The sequence below is a fragment of the Cydia pomonella genome, chromosome 18, assembly GCF_033807575.1.
Source record: "Cydia pomonella isolate Wapato2018A chromosome 18, ilCydPomo1, whole genome shotgun sequence".
In the NCBI taxonomy this organism is placed as follows: Eukaryota; Metazoa; Arthropoda; class Insecta; order Lepidoptera; family Tortricidae; genus Cydia; species Cydia pomonella.
The window spans coordinates 10,381,480-10,398,030 of NC_084720.1; the positions used below are offsets into that span (position 1 = coordinate 10,381,480).

The 16,551-nt window shown below is 39.0% G+C and overlaps 1 protein-coding gene across 1 annotated transcript in view; it reads right to left on the reverse strand.

Moving 5' to 3' along the window:
* Positions 1-16,551, reverse strand: part of LOC133527677 (tyrosine-protein kinase hopscotch) — a 54,076-nt gene that overhangs the window by 3,767 nt on the left and 33,758 nt on the right. The window contains exons 18-22 of the mRNA XM_061864793.1: positions 13,146-13,298; positions 12,584-12,754; positions 10,350-10,522; positions 9,771-9,920; positions 2,277-6,683 (exon numbers count right to left, since the gene is read on the reverse strand). Coding sequence (XP_061720777.1) covers positions 6,545-6,683; positions 9,771-9,920; positions 10,350-10,522; positions 12,584-12,754; positions 13,146-13,298 — 786 coding nt within the window. The 3' untranslated portion in view covers positions 2,277-6,544. The remainder of the gene's footprint in view (positions 1-2,276; positions 6,684-9,770; positions 9,921-10,349; positions 10,523-12,583; positions 12,755-13,145; positions 13,299-16,551) is intronic.

Consider the following 16,551-nt stretch of genomic DNA (forward strand, 5'->3'; position numbering starts at 1 on the left):
TTCTGAAGTTCTGTTACTCGATTTGCAACCTCTTTATTTCCGTTAAAACAAATGCTACCGAAAAAATAAAAAATGACATAATGTGGTGGATTTGTGAGCTATAATTATATACCACACATAACTCTTATCTCGTCGTATCTATAATGAATTGGGGCCTAAAAGAGAATCATATTCCAATTTTTTGAAACGCTTGTATTACTTTCTATATTAACTAAAAGTTGCCTTAAAATTCAGCTTTTATACTAAAAACGGCTTTAAATATGTTAAATTAACAAAATATATTTTGACAGATGCTTTCGCGCCCAAGACGCTCTTTGAAAATTGTTGACGTCACAGTTTATGGTTTGACACATAACTACATACATACGTAGAAGATACGAACTGTCAACTGATATTTGTCATTTGTTGTTAATCGCCTAACTGTCAACAGTGTCAATCCGAGAGTTGTGACGTCATCAGAATCTTCAATGACGTTTCGAGTTTGGTCACGTGATGTGTGCCAAAAGTTATTTTAAATTCAATTTTTATAAAAATATGGTCATTACAGGTCCCCTAAAAGCAGTTTAACATGTTCTTATAATCCAAAAGAATACAATTATGCCCTAAGATTTGTAGATGGAAACAACCCTATTGCGTTGCACAAATGTGGGCACCCGCCAAACAAGATTTTGGGTGTGTCATACTCAGGGCTAACACAGATTCATTTCTGTGAAAAAAGTGTGAAAACCGGAAACTGGAAACCATTCTCGAACCAATAGTGAAGCCCTTAAGCCACACCCTATTTCAAAACCAGCCATGGATCTTTGAACAGGACTCAGCTCCTGCACATAAGGCAAAAACAACTCAAGCCTGGTTTCGAAGGAACAAAATTGACTTTATTGCCCACGAAGACTGGCCGTCCTCCAGCCCGGACCTTAAGCCCCTGGATTATGCCATATAGCAGGTTATTGAGGAGAAAGCCTGTGCTAAACCCCACACAAATCTTAACTCCCTCAAGCGGGCCATAGTTAAGACAGTGACGGAATTAGACATGACAATCGTGCGTGCCGCTATTGATGACTGGCCTCGTCGTTTGAGGGCCTGTGTCAAGGCCAGAGGAGGCGATTTTGAATGATATTGTCATATGTAATTCCTGATTTTGTGTACTTCATTTTAATATATACTTTTTTAAACTTTCGTTGGTATATTTTATGTAGATAAAGATTATTGCAGTAACAGAATTTAATAATCAACTAGGTAGAAAATAAATTGGATATGATGTGATCCGTTGAATGAAATTGACAATAAATAAAATAAATAAATAATTTTCTATCTCTAGGCATTGTGTGAAACTTCTAGTTGTGTCAAAATATCGGGAAATCAATAATATAAACAAACATGGTAAATATCTTATTTCTTTTTATAATGGTTATAAATAGAAGGCCATGCAATTTTGTAACTCACTGTAATTTAATTAAATGTATCGTAAAAAAATGTTTTAATTCTACTGTAAAATAGTACCTACTTTTTTAAAGGCTGGGCAGTAAGGGATTGCTTTAATTTTAGAACAAAACAGCGTTTTTTTTGAAAAAAAATACCGGAAAATCTGACTTACAAATTTAGACTTTCTTAGGTTCATTCTACTTAGAATCTTCTCCACCCTAGCATTAAAAAAAGATATCCTAAAATATCCATACCATTACGTCACATTTTAGTGTGAAAGAAATTACAATGTAAAACTAAAATTTCAATACAAATTTTCGGGTTTTTTTAGCACGAGGATTGATTATGCTAGTGATTCTGAGTTGGAAGAACCCAAAAATATCATGATGTGTGAGAGTCAGATTTTTAATATTTTCATGGAAAACGCTCATATTTCTCATAAAATAATTTAATAATAATAGGTACTTGATAATACTGATAACAAAAAATTGTCTAATGAGTCTCGAACCCACATCCTCTTGCATGTATTTCCACGTACATACCGCAACGCCATTGAAGCTTACTCACGCTGTGCAAAATTGTCTACTACAAGGATCCCAGTAAGACTGTTTCAATGTGTGAGTGATACTTAGAAATAGAGTCAAGAAACATTCTGTCGACATTAAGGGGTAGTTTTTGTACAATGAAGTGTTCAATGTTTGTTGTAATAGTTCAATATTTATTTAAAGAGTGCGCTAAATATAATTTACAGTATAGAAATACCAAGATCACTCTACAAAAAAATTAAAACTCAAAATTTGCAATTGTGGCGCCATCTAGTGAGGTTTAAGCTTTGGGTAACCTAGTCGAACCACCTTAAAACTAATTAAAAGATAAACTGTACGTGAAAAGACGGTAAATGAAATTTTTTACACATATAGTTTTTTTTTAATTCAGAGACAAACTAGAGTCGGGGGCCTATTTCCGTATTATTCGATACAAAGTAACATGAGAGATATGTCAAAATTGTATGCAATTGACATTTCATTTCGAACAAAAAGACATCTCGACTCATATTAGAATAGGGGTCAAATCGAATTTCTTTTTTTTTTCAGAGATATTCCAAATTTGAATGCATAATCAAATCGATTTTGATGTAGTTATGAAGCTATAACTATATTATCACAGATAAGAAATTTGTTGTAACAAAACAGTTTATCGTAATGTTGGCCATTATTTACGGATTTTGAAGGCATCATAGAGGGTTTATGATATGTGTGTAGATAAAAACTGTTATTATTTCAAAACGTTTGCTATACTAGCGAATAATGACCATATCAGCTCAACCCAACTAAAGGCTACGAGATCTTTTGTTCCCTTCTCTTAAATCCTTAAAAAAGCATTCGATTCACTGCGACTTTCTGCTTCTGTTGTCCCTAACAGCGATCCTTATTAATGTTAGGCTCGAATGTAATTCGTTCGAACTCATTTTTATCTCCAACTTACTACCAACAAATATATTAGAAATTCATAATATAGCTCACTTGTTATATAAGAACATCGCCTCCCCTCCCGCGAAGATCTTTACCGCGTCTTCATTTACTTCGACTCTAAACCTCGAAACGATCAACAATGTATATAAGGCCCAAATTGCGCTACTTTTAGCACCGTTGTTAATTTTATTTCAGTCTCTGCTTCAAAATTCTAAATAATCCCGATAACACTTTGTCAATTTTCAAAGTACTTTAAAAATTTGCAATAATTAATGGTTGACCAATGCAATGAAGGTCATACAATTTTCGACATAACGTACTTACGTTAAATATTACATTTTAAAGCTTATCTAACATATAATAACTCCCACGACATCAGCAATTTGCAGCATTGCAAACTATAGTACTAAAAATATACTTAATATAATTTTAAAAATAAATTGTTCTAACTATATTTGTAACTAAATGATCTTTTCATAACATCTTTGGTATAATTATTTCTATTTAGTGTGACCAGTCTGACGTTTGCTACATCGCTAATTTCTGGGACAATTTCATCATTAAGACAATTGCAATTACTTCTGCAACATCATCGTTACTATATCTTACAGTACAGATTTTACGTACAGATTCGGCGTATTTGCGTAAAACAAAAATATTTCTAAGGATAAAAGTTGAATTTACACGACATAAGTAAGTCAACGGAGTCAGTAAACGGAGATTGTTTTCTTAGCAAATGCAAATTCAGACTGATCACGCTATGAGGGTAAAATGTGGTTAAAATTATTCTTACGATGACTGCAGCGATTTGTCTAGTACAGTTGGGACTAGCAAAATTTAATAGTACATAAGAAACTTTTCATAAACTAGAACGTCGCGGGTTTACTAATGAATCGTGTTAGCATACTTTCTTCATCAACATTAAAACATTTAAAACACAATTGCACACAAGCTCCTCGGATTGTAGGGGTTTTGTAATAATCCTTTGTTCTAAATGATTTCCAGAACATATTTAAATATCATTTCAATTACCATTGAAAATATACCTGTCGTTTTTATTTCTCTGTACTGAGGGTTCTAGTCTATAATAAGTTTCTCAAAACATACATTGCGTACCTATTTAATAATTAACGTATTCTTAGTAGTTCAATAATTACATAATTTGTACAGTATCCAAGCTCTTAAGCAAACATTTCCTGTTTATTTTAGGTACTTTCTGCTGCTTCAACACTAGATTACAGACATAGAACATATTAGATGCAAGATTCGATCTGAGCTACATAGCCTTCCCTAGAAAAATCATGAATAAATTGACAGATGTCCGTCTCATTAGATGCATCAGGTATTTCTATTCCATTTCTCGTGACGCTTTGACTTGATATTACACCAAAGTATACGTTACTATGTTTGCGCATTTGGAGTGTTTTTGCTGTTTGTTTATTATTATCGTACCCCGGACAGACCGAGCAATTTAGGGTTTGACAATTATGCAAAGGCAAATGAAAGTTGAAAATCAAGCAGATATGTCTCATGTCAAATGAATAATAATAAGTTAAATAATAATGCAGACATATCTGCTTGATTTTCAACTTTCATTTGCCTTTGCACTATTATCAAACCTAAATTGCTCCCGTCTGTCCGGGGTATGATTATTATAATAAAACAATAATCGCCCTTCTGGCTGCCAATTTTCATTTGTAAATACCTAACCTATTATAAACAAAACAAATACACATTACACATTTGCAATAAAAGTTTTGTTTTAATCCCTTAGACTACACATGACACTTGGCAAATGCAGTCCAGTTGTTGATTTTGCTATTTAAGAGGATAGGCCACGGCCTTTTCACCGTCCCTATCCAGAGAGGAAAATGCGGACTACGTTAGTTTGTAGAAGCGACCGTGGCCTAGCCTCGTAATACTTCTGCCTTCAACTGAAAATAAATAAAGGTGACAATATGATGGATAACGAATACTCTTTTTCGTTGCTTATAATGAATTATTAGACTTTATTCCATTTTAAGTGGAAATTGTAGGGAAAAGACCAAAAAGTAGGCTACTCTGCACACTGAATTAAGGCATAGGTGCGGTGCGATTAATTATTCTTTAACTTGACCAATATCGAAAGCAGCGAAAGCACTAAGCCATCAATCCATAAACTACATACTAGAGTCAATATTAAAATTATGTTAACAATTAGATCTTATAAAATATTAAAATTATATTGCAACCATTTTCTCACCAACTTTCTCTCATTAAATCAATAAAACAATTGAGTAAAATCACTTACTAATAAATAAGACTATACAAAGTATAAAACGAAACTATGAAAAAGATACAGATGAAAATGCTTTCAGGAACCACAATATGATCATTACTTATGAAATTGTATAATTTAAAACACGCGTTGTGCGATTTAAAATATGATCGCATCATTATTGCAATATATAATACAACATAACATACATGATAAAGACGATTTACCCGTTTAGTCGTTGATGAAAGTGACACAATAACACGAAATACGTTATTTTCAAATTACAAAAAACACTATAATTTCGATTTATCTCCGGTAATTTGCAGCAAATTTTGCGTGAGCTGCTTCTGTTCTGTTGCTGTGTCATTTTTGTGAGCAACAGCTTTTACGACTTGTCCATTAGACGACGTTTCATTCAATATCATCATTTCTGATTCTGTCCTTAACGACTTCAGAGCAGAATCTAACAAACCAAAAGATGATTTAATGTGTTATGTTAAAATATAAAATTAGAGCGGTTATATGATAAAACAAACATATTTACATATTGCACGTTTCCTCCCGTACACTCAAAATAAGAACACCGATCTTCCAATGGCAAGTGAGGCAAATTTTGTCATATATGTACATAAAAATTCAAGTGCTGCTGTTGCTCAACTACAATTAGTTCGGTAGTCAGTATGGCGGCCGCATTAATCTCCTTGACCTACCTGACCTACTCAACAGATAACTGAACTAGATGTGTTAAGTAAAACAAATAAGGGTGCGCGTAAGTAATAGCAAAGAGAATTTGAATAAGAGGTGGATTGTAAAAGTAAACTTTGTAGCCACAGTAAATTTACTGCCATCTTTAGACACATGATTAAAACCGAGCAATGGTGCCATCGCTCGAAAAGATGCCGCCATACCTTTGGGCTATGCTCGGTTCGATGGCGCCACTTTTTGATATTAAACAAATTTAATAGTGAAAGAATAATGTGTCGAAAGATGGCAGTAAATTTACTGTGGATACAAAGTTTACTTTGACAATACACCTCTCTTTCAAATTATCTTTGGTAATAGCCATATATTGTATTTTAGACACTCGATTGTCAAACTTTGGCGTTTAGCACTTACGCAATCAGAAAACAGCACCACTAAATAAAAGTGTTTATCACGTTCAATGCCAGTGACAATGCTGTTGAGTTACGCATAATAATCGTGTATTAAATATTGCATTACAAAAAACTTATTTGGATGTGCAATAAATTAAAACATTTAATAATTATTCAATGTAACATGGAGGGTGCTATTTGTTCAATTGCCTATGGTTATATGTACATCCTAATAGGCGACCCCTATGTTTGTTATGTATTTAATCTTTACCTTTTCGGCGCAGGTATGGCGCAGTAACTCATTTGTACTCTTCCATGAAGCGCTTGCAGGTGTGCACGAGGTTGATGAACGTCGGCCGCTGCTTGGGGTCCAGCTTCCAACATATCTTCATGAGGTGCTCGTATAGCTCCCAGGGGCAGTCTTTCGGGTTGGGGAAACTGAGTCAAACGCAAAAAAAAAATTTTACTTTGCTATTTGTAACAGGTTTACATTTCTATATGGTGTAACAAAACAAGATATACTCTTCCAGACGATAACTTAAGATGCAGTGCAGCAGCAGAGTTTTTGAAAAATGGTAGCACATTTGGGTCATAATACAGTTGCAAAAAATATGAATAACAATTGAATGAGGCCTTATTGTCTAGTAACTTTATCGAAACTCGAAAAAATGCGTAATTTTATTTTTGTTAAAACTAACTAAAAGGAACAATTCAACAACAAAACAAATACCGGAACGCGTGGCACCTTAAGGTTCCTACACTAGATCCTACACTCCCAGGATATCGCATGACCAAATGTGACTTTCCATCACAGAAGTTCCAGTAGAAATTGGTTACTTGACACATGTTAAATATTATAACAACATTTAGCTAAATGGATATAAAATGAGCTATCCATTTTAAAATAGTGGAATTTTTAAAAGACTTATTGAGATAATAAAAAAATACAAGGCTCCAATCTCAAAAGTATTTTTTTTTTTTCAAAAAGAAAAAAGAAAATGGTACCATTCGATTCTTTCAATTTTATTGAAAAATAAATTGTATGACAACTATATATATAAGCGCAATATTTCACGGTCTTGATCTTCCATACATTTAGGTCAGACTAATGTAATGTGACGTCACATTACAATATCATTTTGTTAGAGGCGTTTCAATCGTCGAGTGCGAGCGTCAGACTTTAACTCTCATTTCTGACCTTTGTGTTGCCTAAATCAGGGATCGGAACCGGTTTTTTGCAAAAACAACGAAATAACCATATATTTCGGTTTATTTTATACTCAAAATGTAGGACTCAGTTGTGTTTTTAGATAACGACTTCATATTATTAGATTGCCCGATTATAAATTAAATACTTAACAAAGAACGAAAAAATACCGTTTTCGTTCCCATACAAAAAATACCGGTTTCCGATCCCGGGCCTAAATGCCACGAGACCTATATAGACATTTGATCCCCAGGAAAATCAAGATCGATTGACATTATTAAAAAAAACCGGTCAAGTAACCAATTTTGATAAAAAGGTCCTTATTTTAGATAAAGCATAAGGGCCCTTCTCTGGTGGAAACCGACAAATTCACTGTTATTAAACCATAACCAATAACAATATTACGTCGTTTACCCAGTAAGCTTACATTTAAAGTTATTTGATTTCATATCGTTATAATACTCATTATGCAAATAGCTATTACACGAGTCTTTATCAGGTCACGTTAAGCGTGAAAATTGATGTTATAAATCCAGTTATTGTAAAGTAGCGATATTTTAAGCTCTAGTGGCTGTTCAATAAAAGTTTGTCATATTTTCATTGACAAAATTAACCTGGTGTTAAAGTAAAGAGGAATTGTACAGTGCATAATTCAAACGTAATTACAGAAAAATAATGTAAACACTAATTTAAAGATAGATGTTTAAAACAAATTATATACAGAGTTTTCGTGTAAATGCAACTAGAGTTTTTATCAAAATGCCTATACTTAATTTTGCTTTCAAACACTGGTAGATAATATCAACCTGGATGAAACATCAAATAGTTATTTGTACAACAAGAGAGCAAAGTTTGATATTTCTTCTTTTGAGTCCCGTGCAAGCGAAAGATTCTATAATATTTTTAGAATCTTGAGCGTAGTAAGGGACTCAAAAGCACACGAGATGTAAATAAGTTTGATCTCGTGTAGTACACAAAAAATTTCACGACAGCAGTGTGAACATATTTGAAAGGTAAAAATACAACCTGAATAAATGTTTTCTTGAGGTATTCTATTTCTAACAATTAAGTTTACTCGTAATTACCTCAATAAAACAAAACGAAAGAAATTTCAATAAAATAATACGGAAATAATGAAGTAACGAACATCAATTGACAGTTCAATGAACAGCTTTTTTTGTAAAAAAAAAAAACTTTTTAAGATACGGTCCGAATTGTAGATACAACTATTTGTGAACTATAGTAAAAGTCGTTAAAAGTAGAACTATTTACTTTGCGTAACAATTGCGTATTTTTTTAAGTTCATTGTTTTGATTGTATACTAAAATACGTAAAATATGGTGTTTTTATTAAACTTTTAACTTTTATTTCATTAATTAATTAATTATTACCATTGAGGACTCGTAGGGTGTTTTGGAATGATGCAGTCTTATTTCGGGGGTCTAATATAAACCGTCAATATACCGTTGAATAACGTATGCACTTATTTTTGTCTCTTTCATTTTGCTAATGACGTGAAAGGGACAAAGACAATAGAATCCAAATATTTCGAACTTGTATTAGGCCCTTGAAATGACATTTGAATATAAAGGTCCCTTGAATGTTATTTTGTCTCACTCAGTGAGCAAAATGCGATTTTGCTCACTGTTTTTAAACAACAAATTACCCTTGTTCCAGCTGCTGACGTGAAAACTATTTTACTAGGTTTTATGGCCAGGATAGCGAACTAGTGTAGAAATGTTGGATCACTGTTACGTCCACCTGTTGCACTGTTACTTTACCACCGAATATGTGCGCACCTACATTAACTATTGCACTCACTGTTCATAAGGCTTTCGTGCATATTTTCCACATCGTCACGCCGTTCATGAATAATAAAGAAGGGCTAGTGGACTCGCTTCTCTCTGGGGGCGCTCGTCATCGAACTTAAGAAATTCTACGGCTGCGAACGTGATTATCTCCCGCGCCGTCACACCGGACGGACACACGTCGCTCTTCATAGGTAAATGAACTGTTCGGCTCGTGTTCTCACTAAGGGGCTCTCTCCAGGGGGCTCGAACTTGAGCACTTCGACGGCTGCGCGCGTGACTGTCTCCCACGCCGTCACGCCATAAGACCAGTCGTCGCTCTTCATAGGTAACCTACATTAACAACTCGGCTCGTAGACTCACCAAGAGGCTCTCTCCAGGGGGCGCTCGTCGTCGAACTTGGGCACTTCGACGGCCGCGCGCGTGAATATCTCCCACGCCGTCACGCCATAAGACCAGTCGTCGCTCTTCATAGGTAACCTACATGAACAACTCGGCTCGTAGACTCACCAAGAGGCTCTCTCCAGGGGGCGCTCGTCGTCGAACTTGGGCACTTCGACGGCCGCGCGCGTGAATATCTCCCACGCCGTCACGCCATAAGACCAGACGTCGCTCTTCGTCGAGAAACTGTACGGCTTCACGGCAGACTCGGGGGCGTACCTATATAAATCAGAATTTTTTATTCAGTACTACTAATTAAGGTCACTTGAAGATTACAAGAACAGTCAACAGCCCGTGCAACGGCAGTGCATTCGTTGGAAATGAAATTTAATTTTTTTTATATCAAAATAGATGAGATATGCATAAGAACCGCTGAATCAGTAAGTGTTTATAAACAATACTATGGTCAATGTAGTGAAGATCGTCTATAAGGGAAGACCGTCTACAAGCTCGTTCGTCGCTTTCAACTCTTGCGTTTATACACCACATACTCCACTTACAGAAGGTCGGTAGAGCAGAAGGAGTAAAGCTCTTCCTCTCTATGTCTGAGCGACGTACGTATACAAATACGAGAATTCTTGTCTTCTCCACATTGACCTTAACGTGAGATGATAAACTATTTAGTTGTAGTTTCCACTTGGCACTGACCAGTTGACGGGCAGAAGCCTCAGCGTCTTGAGCCGGTAGTTATCCTCCTCCCGCGGCAAGATCCGCGCGAGGCCGAAGTCGGAGATCTTCACGTGGTACTTGTTCACTACGAGGATGTTACGCGTCGCCAGGTCGCGGTGCACGATTCCTTTTGATGACACGTGGTCCATGCCCTAGAAAAGATCGTTCTTTAGTTTGACTAGCAGTGTTGTTGAAATAGTAATTCGGTTAGTGGTGTGGATAGCTCAAAGAATCGAAGGCCGTTACGCTATGAAGCTACTTGAAGCGAAAGCGCTACCTAAGGCTCAATGGAAGTTTGTGAAAATAAGTGTTGATAAGGGGGCAGTTTAGAATATTGTCTTTTTTTATATATACTACTTCGGCGGCAAACAGGCATACGGCCCGCCTGATGGTAAGCAGTCTCCGTAGCCTATGTATTTGGCTGCCGTTTTCTGTAAGGTGCAGGTACTTTCCCAGTTGGGCTCTGCTCTTGATCTGGAATGACATCCGCTGGCTGTGCCCTACCACACAAAGCGAGATGACATTCACAATGCCCATACCTCTCTTTTGGACGTAGTTTAAGGACGTACCCGGGTCCATAAGCGTGTCCTCCCATATTGTGCAATATAAAATTGCTTTCTTTTCAAACTTGTATCCCACATAATTCAACGTAACAAATAGCAGTATTCAAATGCAAATACTTAGTTTTTAGATAAAAACTATAAAAAACGCTTTACAATTTGAGTAGTTCCCTCGATTTCTCATGGATCCCATCATCAGAACTCGAGCTTGATAAAAATGTGACTTAATGCTTGATTTGTTGACGAAAATACATGAAGCACTATATGTATGTATGTATGCCTTTAACATTCCCTCCCTCCCTCGATTTCTCATGGATCCGTCATCAGAACTCGAGCTCAAAATGTGTCTCGAAAACCTAACTTGCTTAAAACAAATATAACGGAGAGGATAAATCGCCGAACGTGAACTGTGCACCGTTGAAGAGTTCCGTTCTGATCAGCATCAACCGTTCCACTTCATCAAATGTCACTTCAAAAATGAAATGAAAATACAAAAGTTACTATATATATATATATATATATATATATATATATATATATACGCCTTTACTAACATTTGAGGAGTTCCCTCGATTTGATTTGTCAAAAATGGGACCAATCTATACAGATTGGACCCATATATACATATATAAATAAATAAATAAATAAATATATGGTCGCGAAATGACGGAGTCATGAAGAAATCGAACGCTATTGCCGTGCGCAATATTTATTTATTTATTTATTTATTTAAATATGAAACAAACGGTCATACAAAAAAAAATATTATTACAGTTTCTTATCTTAATCTAGACCTATAGTTTCCATGTTTGTTAAACATATCTTTATATAGAAGCACGAAAAGTACCTATCTACGTTTAGGTTCAGCTAAATAGTAAGAAGTTACACAGAATTTGAGAAATCAGATTTACAAAACACTCAGTGAAAAGCACAATGTAAAACACGTTCTACGTTTATAACAACTTTTGAATAAGTATGAAGTATCGACAAACATGACATAATAATACTTATTATATACGCGTTAAGATTTATATGCTACTAGTCTTGAATACTCTTTTCAATGAACTTATGGTACAATTAAATATGTCTACATTTTTTACAATGTTATGATCATTATAGAGGGCACATGCTCGTTTAATAAACATATTTTTGGAATAGTTAGTTCTACTACATGGAATGGAGAATAAATGCTTGTATCTGTGACGACATCGGCGCTCTTTATTACCTGGAACTCTTATACATATGTCTTTCAACAAGCTAGGGGCATCAATATACCCATTTATTATTTTAAATAATAGAACAGAATCAACGCAGTCTCTCCGACACTCTAGTGATTGCATTTTATGACGGTTTAAGGATTCCACATAATTCTAATTCGAATATTCATGATAAAACACATCTACGAGGCGGGCAAATAGAATAAAGAAAATGTCGTGGCACAATAAGATTTGCAAGTTTATGAATTGGAATTGTGAATGTGTTAATATAATTAGAAGGTAAATTAAATACAATAATTCATTAAATTAATTTTTAATTGTTTCATTGTGATTGACATCTGTATATACAATGTATAGATTGTAATGTGGTACGTTCCACAATAAAAAAGGAAAATAAATATTTACATTGAAGAAGGTAAATTCTCCTAGTACTCACAGAAGCGATGTCGAGGCAGTACTTGAGCAGGTGCGCGGTGCGCAGCTTGTCGCCCTGGAACTTGAGGTAGTAGTTGAGCGAGCCCTCCTCCAGGTACTCCATGACGATGAGCACGTCGCCGCCCGCCCACGAGTAGCCGAGGATCTCCACGATGTTCACGTGGACCAGAGACTGGAAGGGAAACGTCGTTTTAGTTTGGTTTGCTTCAAGTTGTTTTTAGCAGGAGTAGATTATAATTCGATTTGTTAAATGTTTTTGACAAACTTGCTATCTAATACCTAACCCAGAGATCGGCAACCACACTTTACGTTCCGTATACTTTGGACCTGCAATCGTCCTGCAACTTCAAGACACCCAAAAACCGAATACAAAACAGACGGACAGCGATTAGTTCTTTAAAAGTTTAAGTACCTGACCTAGCCAAATCAGAATTGTATATTGATTTATTAAACAAACCTAAAACGTAATATTACAACAAATACTTAAAAACTTTTATATTGGGCTCAAAATCTTAAAAATAAATAAATGACATCGAAGAGTTAACAGAAAAGTTCATAATTACCTTCATGATCTCGAGCTCGTTCTTGAAGTCCTCGTAGAGCGTGGAGTTGCGCTCGGCGGCGTTGCGCGTGAGCTTCTTCACCGCCACCTCCTTGCGGTCCGACTCCTGGTTGTCGCACTCCATCACGCCCTTGAACACGTGCCCGTAGTTACCCTGTATAAGAGTATTAACATTTCATTGTATTGCTATTAAGGAGTGGTTCAGTGAAAAAGTGGCTGTGAATTATCTAGAGTATTTGTACGGTCCGTACAAGGATTAACATTTCGCTCATCAGCACTTTCCGTCAGTCAGCATTTATTTTACCTATATGAGACAGTACTTGTCCGACCGCCGCGGAGTGTATTCAATAATTGTATCATTTTTATCATGTTATCAATAAATCATTATATCGGTGGAAACTGCAGTATTATCAATTATCATTATCAACTATATCATCTTAAGACTGTGCGGGAAGCATCCCGTACAGTATTTTTTTTATTTTTTACTAATTATTAAGCGGATTATTTTTTTCAGTAATCCGTAGATAAAATACTATATAATAACAATAGAATCATATTGAGCATTATCAGATTTTTTGAGTTTTCTCATTTTATTCAACTAGTTGTATGCGTTTAGGAATATCATCTTACGAATAAATTATACCAATTAACTGGAGTTCATCTTCGGTAGTCAGGAAGTCTCTCCAATCTAAATCTAACCTCTGCCAGAGGTTTTTCTATGAGAGACAAATTTCTCTAAAAATCGCAAATACACAAAAATGGAAATACCATGTAACTGCCTCAAAGTGAATTCAAATCAAAAAAGTGCAATATCAAACATAAGACAATTTAACAATGTATTACGTAGCTTATCAAACTTAAAGAAAAAACTATGTTTATGAGAAACACCAACCTAATACATTCTCTCAAAAGACGCTATTCAAAAAGTCTTAGGAGACATGTAGTATAAAAGTTTTATTTTAAATACGAATGTATTTAATGGTATAGAATAGTATGTACGGATTACTACAAAAAGCGCTACTTAAAAATTATAACTAAATAAAATGAAAAATACACATAATGTGCTGCTACTTTTTTTCTGAACCACTCCTTAAGATGAAAAATTCCAAATGAAAAAGAAATTAGAAAAAAAACTTGCATATAACCAAAGAATGATGCATAACCAAATTGGTTAATTTCTTCTGTATCTGAGTTTCCCGGATGAGATAGGGAGATATAACTGACAACTTTATTACACATTGTTTATAAATATAATTATTGACAAGTCATTCAATAAGAAAGTGGGAGGGAGAGAGTGTCAATGTTAATATAAAAATGAAGGAACTTGAATTTGCTAATTATATTATTTAAGTAATACATAGTTCAAATAAATTATGTTAAATACACCTAAATTATGTTATCGGCTGTTAGTGGCAGAAAATTCAGGTTTTTAACTTTATCCAAAAGCATCAGGAGCAAAAAAAAAGTTTCGAAAAAAGATGGTTACAACTGAGCCTTATGTGGTTTAGCTCAAACTTCACGGGAGGACTGCCCCCAGATATGCAATGGATGTATTAAGTTTTTTGGGACTTGAAGATTTTAGGGGAGGGGAACGACCTATTCAGAGAGAGAGAGGAATAAATAAACGATATAGCAAGCGCCACGGTGTAGTGTATGTAGTTATAGACTCACGCTGCCGATCCTCCTGTTGAGCGTGACGAGGTAGGTCTTGCCCTGGCTGACGATGGACTCCATGAGGCGCGGCTGCGCGCCGGGCAGCTCGTCGTCGGGCGCGCCGCCCGCCGAGCTCAGCGAGCGCGCCGACGCGCCGCCGCGCAGCCCGTACGGCAGCCCCGGCGACCCCAGCCAAGCTGAGAGCGGTATATACTCACACTGCCGATCCTCCTGTTGAGCGTGACGAGGTAGGTCTTGCCCTGGCTGACGATGGACTCCATGAGGCGCGGCTGCGCGCCGGGCAGCTCGTCGTCGGGCGCGCCGCCCGCCGAGCTCAGCGAGCGCGCCGACGCGCCGCCGCGCAGCCCGTACGGCAGCCCCGGCGACCCCAGCCAAGCTGAGAGCGGTATATACTCACACTGCCGATCCTCCTGTTGAGCGTGACGAGGTAGGTCTTGCCCTGGCTGACGATGGACTCCATGAGGCGCGGCTGCGCGCCGGGCAGCTCGTCGTCGGGCGCGCCGCCCGCCGAGCTCAGCGAGCGCGCCGACGCGCCGCCGCGCAGCCCGTACGGCAGCCCCGGCGACCCCAGCCAAGCTGAGAGCGGTATATACTCACACTGCCGATCCTCCTGTTGAGCGTGACGAGGTAGGTCTTGCCCTGGCTGACGATGGACTCCATGAGGCGCGGCTGCGCGCCGGGCAGCTCGTCGTCGGGCGCGCCGCCCGCCGAGCTCAGCGAGCGCGCCGACGCGCCGCCGCGCAGCCCGTACGGCAGCCCCGGCGACCCCAGCCAAGCTGAGAGCGGTATATACTCACGCTGCCGATCCTCCTGTTGAGCGTGACGAGGTAGGTCTTGCCCTGGCTGACGATGGACTCCATGAGGCGCGGCTGCGCGCCGGGCAGCTCGTCGTCGGGCGCGCCGCCCGCCGAGCTCAGCGAGCGCGCCGACGCGCCGCCGCGCAGCCCGTACGGCAGCCCCGGCGACCCCAGCCAAGCTGAGAGCGGTATATACTCACGCTGCCGATCCTCCTGTTGAGCGTGACGAGGTAGGTCTTGCCCTGGCTGACGATGGACTCCATGAGGCGCGGCTGCGCGCCGGGCAGCTCGTCGTCGGGCGCGCCGCCCGCCGAGCTCAGCGAGCGCGCCGACGCGCCGCCGCGCAGCCCGTACGGCAGCCCCGGCGACCCCAGCCAAGCTGAGAGCGGTATATACTCACGCTGCCGATCCTCCTGTTGAGCGTGACGAGGTAGGTCTTGCCCTGGCTGACGATGGACTCCATGAGGCGCGGCTGCGCGCCGGGCAGCTCGTCGTCGGGCGCGCCGCCCGCCGAGCTCAGCGAGCGCGCCGACGCGCCGCCGCGCAGCCCGTACGGCAGCCCCGGCGACCCCAGCCAAGCTGAGAGCGGTATATACTCACGCTGCCGATCCTCCTGTTGAGCGTGACGAGGTAGGTCTTGCCCTGGCTGACGATGGACTCCATGAGGCGCGGCTGCGCGCCGGGCAGCTCGTCGTCGGGCGCGCCGCCCGCCGAGCTCAGCGAGCGCGCCGACGCGCCGCCGCGCAGCCCGTACGGCAGCCCCGGCGACCCCAGCCAAGCTGAGAGCGGTATATACTCACACTGCCGATCCTCCTGTTGAGCGTGACGAGGTAGGTCTTGCCCTGGCTGACGATGGACTCCATGAGGCGCGGCTGCGCGCCGGGCAGCTCGTCGTCGGGCGCGCCGCCCGCCGAGCTCAGCGAGCGCGCCGACGCG